Here is a 13,609-nt window from a genome sequence, read left to right on the forward strand (position 1 = left end):
ATGACCTGGACCAAGTAATACCTCATTCACATCACACAGGAAACAGAGCGTACAAACTTCCTATTTTCATCATTAATGCAACAATCCAGCTGCTCTGCCTTTATAATTATGGCATAGGACCAATGTTCATACATCTTGTGGATTAAACCTGCATCCTAATGACTTGCTGGAGATCTCTGAGGTCTAAAGTGGAACGTCTTTTTTTCGGTTTTAATGCGAGGACATATACACCACAGTATGAGAACAGAATTCCTTACTAGTCCTTGTATTTTAAAGATGATAAACAGGTCTAAGGCAAAGAATAACAAAAAGTTCAGTCACAGCTTCTTGATGACTTATTGGCTATTCATAACACGGTCATTCCCGCCTGATGTGAATACAAAACACACCACTGCCAAACACACACACCTTATCCAGGGACTGGATCTGCTGTTTCTGTCTTTCATCCAGGGCCTGGCTCTGGCTCTGCAGGGCCTCCCTCTCTTCTTCCATCCTCAGCACCTTGTCCTTCAGCCGGCTCCGCTCGTTGTCCAGGTCCCTGATGGCTGCTTCCTGAGTCATCTGGGTGGCCTGCAGGCTGCTGATCTGACCTATGGCAGGACAGAGCCGACAGGCGTGAGAAGGATGCAAACAGCGAAGCGACGTCATCTGCATATTGTCATTCTCGCCACCAACACATGCCGAATAAAACCGTCGTCAGCAGATTTCAGTTTATAACTTGGTCCTGGATTCACAATGAGTTTTGTCATTGGAGTAAAACTTGCTTAGCCTGACAATCAAACCTTTAGTCCCACTGAAGTTTAAATAAATGAGAAGCCATGATCTGCACTAGCTGGTGACATGCAGCTGACATGGCTGCATTTACCAGCTGGATCTTATTTGTCTCTCTCACATGCAAGCAGCTCCAGTGGAAAGTGATAAAACATCCTCACTGGGCACGAGGAGCTCATAGGAGCTAATGGGCCGAGCATAAGTTTCAACTATTGCCCACACATCTGAGACAGTAATGTTTATGTAATGTTGTTGCACAAAGTACTGACGGAGAGACATCAGGAGATATTAAATCAGAACATGCAACACACTACACACAGCGAGTGCACACAAACACACACCTTAAACTGGGCATAATTGATGTGAGAAGGGTTTCCTCTGGCTCTCAGGGACCGGGAATAGCATTAGCTTGGATATACAGCAATACGCCATTAAAGTGTTACAGAGCGAGATGCCTCAGACAAGATGAGAGGAGCTGTTAGTGGATGTGTTTGCACGACAAATCCAGGAGGTGTCTCGAGGGCAGCACGGTGCAAAGATTCGCTTGCATTTTAACTACAGGTCCATATGAGAAGAGAAGAGGAGAAAAGAGAAGAGGATGAGGGTCTTACTGGCTTTGAGCAGTATTTCGGTTGCTTGCTGCTGAACTCGGTCTCTGGCTGCTTCTAGTTCACACTCAGCTTCCTTCTGACGGATCTCCACGATCTCTGAGTTCTGGGTCACCTCGTCCAGTTGTTTGGTTAGGTCCTGGAGACGAAACAGAACAGACGGCGCAAAAGAAAAGTCTGTTAACACACGGCAGCCACATCTGACTCAAACAACTGTGGAGAAAGGAGTACATTTATAATTCACTCACTGTTTAAGTGAGAATTATCACCTGAATCAGCAGCTCACCACAGCTTCATGGAGCTTCAGATCACTGTTAAGCTGCCTGCCCCACAGCCTCATAGTGTTGCTTTCAGCCAGCAACTTTCTACTGGACTAGTTGGTGAGCAGAGTGAAACATTTAGAAGCTAAAGAGCCAGATCTTTCCCTCAGGAGTGGGTAGAAACCAAAAACAGAGCTAAAAGAAAAAAAATAATCCACACGCTTCTGATAACTCATTTTAAGATACTGATAAATTTGACTGGAGTTAAAAAAAAACAAACAGCTGGTTTATGTTTATGATAATTATCTCTAACTCTATAAGCTGTGGCTGTGCACACTGAGGTCAACATCTTTACTGATGTCTCAGAAAACCAAAGCTACTTCATCAGACTTGCAGTATGAGGCATATTGGTAGCACACTACTAATAATGATGATCAAGAATGTAAATGCTGACTGCCGCTCAATTAGTAAGAACTATACTTCAGGGAGGGATTTTAGACACACACACACACACACACACACACACACACACACACACACACACACACACACACACACACACACACACACACACACACACACACACACACACACACACACACACACACACACACACACCGCAGTAGCTGTGTGATTTAGCACTCTGAAAGAACTCATGAGAGGCAATTTCACATCTTTCAATCCCATCAAATGGTCTGCCTCAAACTTAATTACTGCTGCTACAGCTAAGACAATGAAATCTCAGTATGATAATAACCACGGAGGAGTCACACACAAATTAGACTTGATGTGTGTGTGTTACAGTGTGTATGTGTATGCTGATTTCCCTGATGAGCCCATGGCAGGTAGCTGCACGCGGTGACCGCTGCGTTCAGATAAGTCAACCATAAAAAGTGTGTGTGAGAGTGTGTGTCCATGTTGTGCATCTTTGTGAGGAACAGTTTGGGTTTTAGACCTTGGACGGTTACAATTTCATTTTTTTTAAAAGGCTCAGTGATTTCTTAAATCACACATATCACACATTTTAGCAAACATGCCTCAGTAAGTAGTGCATTAGCTGGGGACTATTTTCAGCTGCGGATTAATACATATATTGAGTATAGAATTACTGAATATGGACCAAAGAGGTTTGGGTTAAGGGCTTGGGAATACATTCTGCCAATGGGGGTCTCCATAAGTATAGTGTACAACAGTGTGTGTGCGTGTGTGTGCGCGTGCGTGCGTGCATGCGTGTGTGTGTGTGTGTGTGTGTGTGTGTGTGTGTGTGTGTGAGGTTGGAGTAGAGGGGTAAAAATAGCTTAATTAACTGTATCTCTGTTGATTTATCTGAGCTAAAAGAAGAATCCCATTTTTGCCGACATTCAGTCACTAACTCTCATTCAACCTTAATCATATTTTAACACATTAAAACAATTTAAAAAAAAAAAATCACACACAAAACACACAGCCTCACTTCTGTCAATCATCCTTATTGGACCTGGCTGAATCCTGCATTTTCATTTAAATATAAAAGGCCCTGAAAACTGTGCTTTAGATGATTTATTGTTTTATCTCACTAAAAGCTTTCACCAACCAGTCCAGATGGGCTTTACCTGAGAGCAAAGTATTTGGTCCAAAGACAGCGACAGCAGCAATTTAACAAAGCTTGAGTGGAGCATTTCACTTGGGGGATAATTTGTAATTTTTGGCATGCATATTCCTACGGAAGCCTGTGAACAGTCAGCCATTAATTACGTCTGTCTCGGTTTCTCCAAGCGATCATTTGCTCGCATTTCTCCGGGGATTTGCCTCCTAAATCATAAAGCTAAAGGAGTATGACAGAGAACACTGAAGCAGCAAGCTGCGGCATCCTGACACCAACCACGAGTGCTTTACGCTGGTGTTAAGTTGATATTTGATGTTACTATTTCTACCCATGAAGTGCGCCCGTACAGTAATTATGCCTCCTGAGACTTGGGAACATTTTGATTTGGTGCAACATTTTAATTTTCCAGAGTGAAACGAAATTTAGTGAAGAGGGTCTAAAAATATCACTCTTCTCGAGCAAAGTGCCGCCCTTATGGAAACCAAACGATTACTAACTACAGGCAAGAGGAAAAACAAGACATGTGATGTGCATTGTCATGGTCAAACCAAACATTAAAGCGTCTGCTGTGGGCTTGCTGAGGTTAAATTAAAATCTATTATCTCTCAACAATGGGCTCTAAGCAGGAGTCGAAGGATTAAGAGATGCGTTCATGGACTGAGGCTGTTATTAAGAGATTATTGCGATATTACCTTGGCAACAATGCAAAATATCTGCTCTGTACCATATGAAAGACCAAGATCGGATTGTTTATTCCTCTGATATCTTGTCTCGTATCTTGTATCAAACGAGAGAATCTAGAAGAGCTGTCAAGTGAGTTTGGTTTCAAGCTCCCTGCTCTGTTGTCATTTCTTTTATCTGGGTTACAGTTAATTGCTCTGATAACTAATGAAATTATTAACTCCAGGCACAACACAGCCACTGCTGACCTTGATCATATTCTCAGAGGGGAGGACCCCTTCCTGTCTTCTGTGCAATCAGTGATAATTTCACACAAACTGCAGAGCATATCATAACAACAAAACAGACCTACTTAACCGGTTCCCCTAGAGCACATGTCAACTTTATTTTCAACGGTGGATTAATCATGTGCGTCTACTCCAAAGACATTACACAGCCCAGAAAGTACGATTTCAAAAAAAGGACTAGGGATTAAAAAAAAATATAGCAATGCTTTTTTTTTCCTGAGCTCTTTTCATTAGATATTTGATACAACTGTATGTCCAGGACCTTACTCACAATGATAAAGCCAGGCTGTGAAAAAGTTCTTTTTAATGTATCTGATCTGTCCATATGATCCTTTCAACACCAGCAGATTTTAAATGGTTAATTATTGTCTATTTGCAAAAAAAAAAAAAGCATCTGAAAAGAGACAGCGTCAGTGTTTGTGGAAGGACCAGGCTGCCAAACGTGTATTCAGGCAGAACACAAGGCAAATTTCAGAGGCGGAGCGGTTGCAATTGCAATTTCATGCGATGCAAAATTGTGATTGCATGGAAAGAAGTGATTTGACGTGAATTTTTAGAGAGGGTTGTTTGTGAGCTCCGTGAAAAGGCTTCTGCCAGCTACCTGAAAGTCACCGGCAAACATCCGGATGGACCCTGGACCTGGTCTATGCAGAAACAGTCTACCATTTCATATTTTACTGTGATGGAAACAGAAGTGAAAGGCAGCAACTATGTAGGGAGTTAACGGGTTTGAGATTTTCTTCTTTTTTTTTCAAGTCTGTTTTTCTTCTGAAAAGAATTCCCAACTTATTGGGAGGGCAGTTCTAAAGTATCCCCACTCCAATGGCCCATATATAAAAATACATAAGCTGAATAGGAAATTTATGACTGTGGAGGGCAACATTATGCCTTGAAGTTTACAGCATATCAGAAATTCATCAGAAGAAGACGTGAATTCGCCTGGGACGGCGAGATTTTGAAATGTTTCGGCTGGAGAATCAGAGTCTCTGATGAGTCCGGAGTTCAGAACACTGGCTGTTTGAAACGAATCAACACAGACTATACAACTGGTCCAGTGGTGAAATTTGTGTGAATCACGCAAAGCAAAAATCTGCTTCACTTTCTGTCTGAAGACACCTTTAAAAAAGCTGTCCATAAAAACTGATAGCCAATCGTATAAGACTTTGTTCTATTAAATTACAAGATGTCCTGTCTCTTATGGTTCTGTTACAGCGGGAGCATGTGACTCAAAGGAAGGCGATGTGTTTGAATCAGCTGTCTGGGGTTCACACTCACCTTGATGGTGCTCTCAGTAGTGGTCAGCGACGCCTGGAGCTTGTGGGACTTCTCTCGGTTTTCCCGGGCCTCGTCCGTTACCCTGGCCAGCTCCGCCCTCAGCTTTCCAAGGGTTTTCTGAAGCGCCGCCTCCTGAGACTGAAACTCCCGCCGCAGCTCGGCCTCGGTGCGTTTCCACGCCAACAGGTTGTCGGCAGTCAGCTGCTGGGTTCTCTTCATGGCCTCCAGCTCACGCTCATAAAAGGCCTGAGCCTGGGGACAGACAAACTGGTGTGAAACAGTCCATCACTGTGGGAAACACCTAAATCCAAACAACTTAATGGAGGTATAAAACATAAAGCACTGAGCCTCAGTCACTGAGCTTTGTTTTACTTTTTTTCCCCAATTTTTCTACACTGAAACTCGGATGGCATTCTGGACAGTTTGAAGAACTTTCTCATCATAATGCAATCTCATGTTCTCACAATCAATGCAAGTGAAAGCTGAAGCCAAAATGAGTTGGCTGACAGCGTTCACTGTCACTGAGGACGGTTTCTGCTGAAATGATTCGCCTCACAGCTTTCACATTCAGCAAGGTCAACATACAAGCGCCAGGGAATGTAACTTTCTGTCTTTTGAACCATTACTTATCCAAGGATCTATTTTACTTTTAATGACACCCTGGTGTGGAATCAATTCTACTAGTTCCAGATGAGATACTGTGTGCACACAGCTGTATACAGCTGTATTTAAACGTATCTAAACCTTTTTAATCTTTGCAAAAAAAAAAAAAAAAGCCATTTAAATGAACGTGAATTACTATTTAAAATTCAATTGCAGAAAACAGGAGCATAACGTTAAACTTGAGGTTCACTATGAATGAATATATGATCCAGGTTTCAAACAAACATAATTACCATGCTGTCCTTAGTATATTGGAAAATATATTTGCATAACGTTGAATGGCATTTATAATCCGACGCTGTGGAAGCCTGACTCCATCATCATGCATTAATTCACTTTATATACATGAATGTATTCTCTTTCTAAAATACAGCTGTTTAAACCACTGCAGAAATAAGGGGCAAACAGCTGACGTGTCCTCTGCAGTGGCTGTGGTACCTTGCTGAGTTTGGCTTCATACTCCTCCACCAGTCTCTTCTTATCTTGTTTGAGCTCCTCCACCCGCTCCGTCAAAGAATCCACCTGAAACAAATCAGTACGAACTGTGAAGGAGGGCTCGCCTTCACCTTGAAACAACCTTTACAGTCTTAGTGATTTTATGAAGAAAGATAAAACTACTTTAACTGTATAGAATGTTTCCTGACACCTGTGAGATAATTTCAGGGGCCTTATATAAAAAGTTTGACCTGCTGTGCCCTAGCGCTGATGAAGCTGGTTAATTCACTGGCTTGTACGCAAACAGTTAATAAAGTCAGTAATCACTGCTGTCCCACTTTCCTCTGGTCTCCCCTGTCGTGATTCAGTTTGTCGCTTTGGCTTTCAGGAGCTGCTCTACTTTTGCAGTAGTTAGTGAGTTACCTCAGCCTTATGGAGCTGCCCCAGTTTCTCTTGGTCTTTACTGTAGTTTGCATTCTGGCTCTGGTGGCTGCGGAGGAGCTCCTGGATCTCCTGTCTGTGCTGGGCCTTCAGCTCCTCCAGAGCAGCCCTCTTCTCCTGCTCGAACTGGGCCTGGGCCTGGCTGAACGTACGCAGCTTCTCCTCAAAGGACCGCCGCATCTCCTCCACCTCCCTGGACATGGACACCACACGCTGCGTGTGCTGCCAAAGAAGACAGGAATAAAGGACTGAGCTAACAGGAGGATTGATTTATGGATATGTAGGCTTCTTACACAGCGGGTAAACTTTTAAAAAGCTCCAAGCCAGGTGGTGATGCACCGGCTCAGGGGAATTTGACCTTCTGGCTGCCAACCTGTCGGCTCTAAATTAGCACTGAAAACCAGGAAGCACACTAAACGGAAACCAACCATTTGATGAGGAAGCTATAGGTCAATGTCCAAATATAACAAGAAAACCATTGTACTACATTGATTTAGCATGTCAGCATCAACCAGGCACCTATTGGTACCAATATTCAATACTGATGATTCGATCTGTGGTCTCAAAATTCACTAAAGCGGGTGAGGATCATCTCAGATTCACATACAGACTTAAGCCTTTCATTTAATTTGTCTACACAGTCTCAAATTAGCATTTCATTTACCAAAGCAGCAGGTAATTGCACGTTCACTTCCACTAACTACCAGGTGTAATTTGTACCTGAAAACAAGCTCGAAAGGTTCATTTGAATGGTGAATTTTGTGCAACATGAAGCGCTCGAGCAGCTCTGGAGTCAAAAGATGGAAAAACATAAGGTAGACTCAAATCCTAATTCTATTTTTAAAAGTTTATTTTTAATGAGTTTACTATCAGTACAACTTAAGGAGGAATCAATCCGTTAAGTCAGGTATTGCTACACGTGTGTGGCTAAGCATAAATGAAAGTGTATTAGATCTCGTCCTCTTGAAGACACTTGAAATACCACTTGGAGCCTAAAGGAGCCCTGATCACTGTTATTACTACACAACAAGTCAAACGTCCAGGCCGAAAGAAAGCGGCGATGCTGACAGAGAGCGACGCTCCAGCCTCACAGCAGGACGGAGAAACAGACATTAGTGCTGATTACCTGCAGCTGAGACTGCTGCGTCCTGCTGGGCACAGCTGCCTATTACCAAAGACACACGCACACACAGACACCACACCATTCCTCCGTCTACCTGAGCCTCAGTGCAAAGCTGCATGTCCTCCACCCGCTGACGGTAGCTCTCGAACTCAGCCAGCGCCTGCCTCTTCATCCTCTCATGGAGCTCCATGGACTCCTCCAGAGACTGGATCCGCCTCTTCAGGTCCAGCTCATCGCTGATCTTACTCTTGTACTGGAGCAAACATGTAGGATTCAGTTAGCCATACTGTGTCCTTTAACATTTGTTGTTTAATAACAGCATCTACGACAAAAGGCACATGCAATCTTTAGGTACATGCACCACGTTGAAGGCCAATTATTGAATTTGTGGGAAAATGTTCAAAAATGCTTTGTGTAAGTTAAAGTTAAGAATTCCACCAAACTTCACTGACATTTTTAGATATTCTGACAAACAAGCCAATCAACAGGACAGAAAATATAGACGTGAAAGTAAACAAAAGCATAAAGGTCTCCTTGGCAACTGTAAATAGACACTGTGGATTTCATCGTTAATTAAACTTGCATTTTTGAATAGACTGGCTGACGTGCACAGACTTTAGAGTTTGGCGTGATTCAGCTCATTATCGAGGGCAAATGAAAAGATTAAATGGGTACATTAAATTCTGTTAAATTCACTCCGTTGCATTCAAAGCACACCAGTAAACCACCAACCCCCCCCCCCCCCCCGGAGAAGTATAGCATGTAAATGTCTGTGCGTATATGTTCAGCTGCTCAAGGTTAGTCACACCGCTGTCAGGGAAGTAACTCTCATTAGGAATGATGACATATAGACCTAAATTATTAATATTCAGTATTTTAAATATTGATGAGTTTGTTGTGAATGTGATCTCAGCTCTCTGGCTCTGAAATAACATGCACCTACAGAGGAATAATGTAGTTTAGCAGATGTCTTTTTGGCTGTTTAAATCCTGCCAACAATCAAAGCTCACTCATTCTGATGCCAAAAAGTACAAAAGCTTTGCACTAATTCATCAGTTTAAGCAGAAAAAAAGTTATTTATAACTCAAGAGGTGTCAATCCATCAGTAATGATATACATTCGCTTATTCTACCCAGGAAGCAGGAATTGATTACATTACTTATTTAAATTAATAATCATTCACACCCACAGGACTGCTTTCTCCCTTCACTTCAAATGTCTGCAATTCAGCTCCATTCCATCTAACCAAGTAAACTTTTCTGACTTTTCAGCTTCACTCAAGAGAACACTGCCTTTGAATTTAAAAGTGAGACAGCAAGGTCTGAGTGATGAAAAATAAATGCAAAGTACAGATAACTGAAGAAAAGAGAACAGACCTGTAATATCTTCTCTCTGGTCTCTGACAGGATCTGCTGCACCTCCTCTTCATGGGCCTCCTTCAGAGTGGCGATGGCGGCCTCGTGTTCATCGTTTTTCGTGTTCAGTGCATAGATAACCTGCAACGCATTAAGAGGAAACCCATTCTGACATGCTTTGACTGCAGTGTTGGGTATATTTTGTTCAAAAATTAAAGTGGACGCTAGAAATAAAACAGTAAGACATCATAGTGTGGGGATAAAGTAAGGAAAACATGAGGGTAGAATAACAAAACAGTAAGATAAAAGGGAGGCTGGTATTTATGGTTTATTTTTTTAGAATAGAGCTGCCAACACTCAATACCTAGCTTTGGAGAGAAGAAAAGCTTCTCATACAGCATTTATAGTATCATAAACCCAAAGATCTTTACTGGAAACCATTATAAATGTATTTATGTGGACTAGCTGGTACTTAAGGTAAGGTTATACAAAACTCATTTCTGAGATATTGAATAAATGGATAGATCTGAGCAAAGAAAATAAAATTTGCTGGTTTCTTTGGCTGCTGATCAGAGACCCAGTATGTGTGCACACCACAGAAACCCATGTCACAGTTTACATTAATCATTTATTACATTATATATTTCCTCAAATCAGCTTACAGATCAAATGTAATGAAGACATGAAGCAGGCAGAGAAATGCAAATTACTGCTGTATTACGGCGTACAGTGTATTCTGTAAAAACCCTTCCAGTCTCTGCCTTGATGTTTCTAGTATGAGCTCAGAAGCATAAATGATGCCCCACAGTCACAAATTAGAAATCGGTCGACGCTGTGTATTGCTGGGGATAAAAATAACACAAGCAAACTGTTGTGCATGAGATTGACCTTTAAATCCGTCCCAAAAATACATGCAGCCATCCAGAGAGCCATAATCTGACAGCACAGTGATCCCCTGCTCACAGGCAGAGAGAGGGAAAGAGAGGGAGAGGGGACAGAAATGGGTTTTACATTTCCACATGAAAAACCATGAGACACTCGTCCCCCATGCTTCTCTCCCTGCCGAGAGAAACAAAGCGATGCGTTGCCTCTTTGAAAAACCCAGTCAATAATTCAGCACGCTGAACTGTGCCATGGTGCTAAAGAGCCTTTGTTTACTCTGGACCAAAGTCCGTCAACAGAATTAGAAAAGGGGGTGCAGAGAAAAGAGGAGAGATAAAAGGAGGGCAAAAGCTTTCTTTGAAACAATGACGTCCACATTTTCATGCCTTACCATGCCCAGCTGAGAGATGAAAGGATTTACTTTGACAAGTGGTGGTGTTTCTCAAATTCCTATTTGTTTATTCCCCACACACACTTTGTTTTTGCCGACAGCAACAGAGAGAAACGAAGGCACGGCTTAACCTGTATCTAATAAAGGTTAGCATGTTAGCCATCTTAATCTTTGTGTGTTAGCATGCTAGTATGCTAATCTGAATGAAACTTTGCTAACTCAAAACCGTAAATGTTAACCACATGGGGGAGCTGGAGCAAAGGTCAGGGGGTCACGAAAGTCAGTAGGTTTCATCCTCTGGGGACCATGAAAGTTTGTAGAAAAGATTTCATGAATCCATCCGATGGTTGTTCAGATATTTCAGTCTGGTCCAAAGCAGTGGACAGACACACAAACCAACATGTTCACACATAAAGCCACACTGCTAGCATGGCTAATAATTCACATATTAATATGCATTGAGATAATATGAAAGGAACATGAAGGCTGTAACGTCAGCCTTTAAAGTCAGGATGTACAGTTTATTCATATAGGCTAACATCACACGTTTCTCCCTGAGGACTTTACAATCTGTGCTTTCATTTGGGCCTCTCAAGTCAAATCTCTTTCACCGCTTCGCTACGGCCAAGATCAGAGACAAACCACGAGGAGCCAAATAAAGCTGAGAAAATTCAGTTTGCTCCAAAATAAAACATCTTTTCCATCACGCGTCTAAATTATTCAGCCAGCTCAGTCTCTCATCAGCTTAGGAAGTGAATGGAGCAGACGGTTAAACAGTTAGACGAGCTAAAATCTCCATCACGTCCCGAGAGTCATCAGCACACTCCTGCAGATGAAAAGCAATAATCACAATGCTGTGGGGTCTGCTGACACACACACACACACACACACACATACAAACACAAACACTGAAGTAAACAGACACACCAGCAGAGACTGTCAAGATCCTCACCTGCGTCCAAACTCGTTAGCGTAATTTGCCCAATAAATGGTCAGAGCGGCGAGGAGGCAGAGACAGTTGTGTGTATATGTGTGCGTGTTCGTACGTGATAGCCCGAGAGACAAAGGCTGCAAATATTGCCATCACTGTCATTGTGAGGGATCAACCAATATTCGGTCATGGAAGGCAGCAGCAACATGCCAAAAACTGAGATTGTTTTAAAGGCAGCTGCAGATTTCTGCCAGTATTCTGGCTCAGTATTCACAGTATCTGAATACGACCTTATTCATGTAAGTGAGCCATGGATTTAGTGCTACATACATGTGTACATGTGTCAAGCATGCGACCATCACGGCAAGTACAAAGTGTGTGTGTGTGTGTGTGTGAGCATCCTTCTAAGGTGCGACCGTGTGAGAAAAAGAGGGAGGGAGAGTGTGAGACGGGGGGAGGGAGAGTGAGAGAGTGTGAGCCTGGTCGCAGCGATCTTTTCTCATCTCCTCGGGTCGATCGGTCCATGTCCTTGGAGGAGTTTGCATAAATGACAGCGATAGCAGGCAGATCGATAAGGTGACAGCGAAATGCCACAAATTTCATCCGTCAGATGGGAGAAAGTCACAGCTGAGAAACTCACTGAGACTTTCAGCAGGAGCGTTACAGCAGAGTCTCTGCTAGATGTTCAATGAAATATGACTCTGCTGTCAAACACAGTAAAAGCTGGAAAAAAATGCACTTTCTTCACAGAACTTCCTTCTGTTCGCTTTTACTTCAACTTTTTAACCTCTGTTTTACTTTCCTGACTTTATGTTACTCCCCCCTGTACAAAACAACTATATAACCATAAGAATATTCCAGAAATGTAAACTTATACTTAACTTTTTTTCCGCTGTACTTTTCAGTAAGGAAGATTGTCAAATTGTGAACATTCTGCTTGTCAAAATAAAGTAAAGAATAACCCATGCATTAGAATATTGTCACTGCACTGGAAGATTTATTCGCGTATTAAACTAAAAGGACTCATCATCAGAAAGGGTGGGAATCTTATCTAAACCTATTTTTGGCTGCTATAGTGACCAACACTCCACCAAAAGACAAAATCCCCGTAGAACAGTTCAACAATAGCAGAGTGAGGTAGTCTGACAGGGGAGCTAAGCCAAAGCTTTTTTTAATTAGGTAATAAAACACAAGATTCTGTGATGTGATCAAAGCAAAATATGCCGTTTCATCTTCACTTCTCCAACACTCTCAAATCTCAAATTTTGTCACTCTAAATTGCTTATGAGGGCTATTTTTAGACTTTTTGCTTTTTCCCACTGCCAGCGTTTGCTGGTCCGTCACTCTTTTCCCTCAGGAGGAAAAATATGCCCAATATTTTCTGCAAGATATTGGTTAATACATATTCTGCTGATTTGTCGCTGCGTTTCTAAAGCCAAGGGGAAAAGGAGATTTATGGTGTAGCTCTATGTCTCTGAGTGCATTTACAGCAACATGTAGGGTTTGATTTACTGCAGATCAGATCATAGTATTCATGGCTGAAAATGATTTTCTGTGGTGTATATTCTACTGTAATCTAAAGACACTATAGGACATAATATTAAAACAAGAGGCATCATGAGATGATTATCAGCCTCTGATATCCAGCCGTGCCTCATGCACTGAGAGACTTTAACCATAATTGGAAGGGAAAGGAAACAGCGCGCTTAGATTGTAATATTCATCTATTTCTCCATGTGCGTGATATGAACAAAACCAGAGAAAGTAAAAGGTAAAAAGTTCATCGGGCTGTGCTGAAGGTTACACAAAACAATGGTGTTTGTTAGACTCCAATGTGCTGCCAAAGTCTTTGAACTGTCAGGATGAGAGCTACCAAAATAAAATCCAACAACAAAGCAAATTTTTCGATATAAAAGTATCT

The 13,609-nt window shown here is 42.1% G+C and overlaps 1 protein-coding gene across 1 annotated transcript in view; it reads right to left on the minus strand.

The window, feature by feature from the left end:
- The window catches only part of fam184ab (family with sequence similarity 184 member Ab), a 56,834-nt gene extending 47,227 nt beyond the window's left edge, over window positions 1-9,607 (minus strand). The window contains exons 1-7 of the mRNA XM_041064562.1: window positions 9,506-9,607; window positions 8,224-8,382; window positions 6,989-7,228; window positions 6,569-6,652; window positions 5,468-5,719; window positions 1,383-1,518; window positions 409-590 (exon numbers count right to left, since the gene is read on the minus strand). Coding sequence (XP_040920496.1) covers window positions 409-590; window positions 1,383-1,518; window positions 5,468-5,719; window positions 6,569-6,652; window positions 6,989-7,228; window positions 8,224-8,319 — 990 coding nt within the window. The 5' untranslated portion in view covers window positions 8,320-8,382; window positions 9,506-9,607. The remainder of the gene's footprint in view (window positions 1-408; window positions 591-1,382; window positions 1,519-5,467; window positions 5,720-6,568; window positions 6,653-6,988; window positions 7,229-8,223; window positions 8,383-9,505) is intronic.
- Window positions 9,608-13,609: the final 4,002 nt, after the last annotated feature.

The sequence above is a fragment of the Toxotes jaculatrix genome, chromosome 19 (assembly GCF_017976425.1).
Source record: "Toxotes jaculatrix isolate fToxJac2 chromosome 19, fToxJac2.pri, whole genome shotgun sequence".
Classification (NCBI taxonomy): Eukaryota; Metazoa; Chordata; class Actinopteri; family Toxotidae; genus Toxotes; species Toxotes jaculatrix.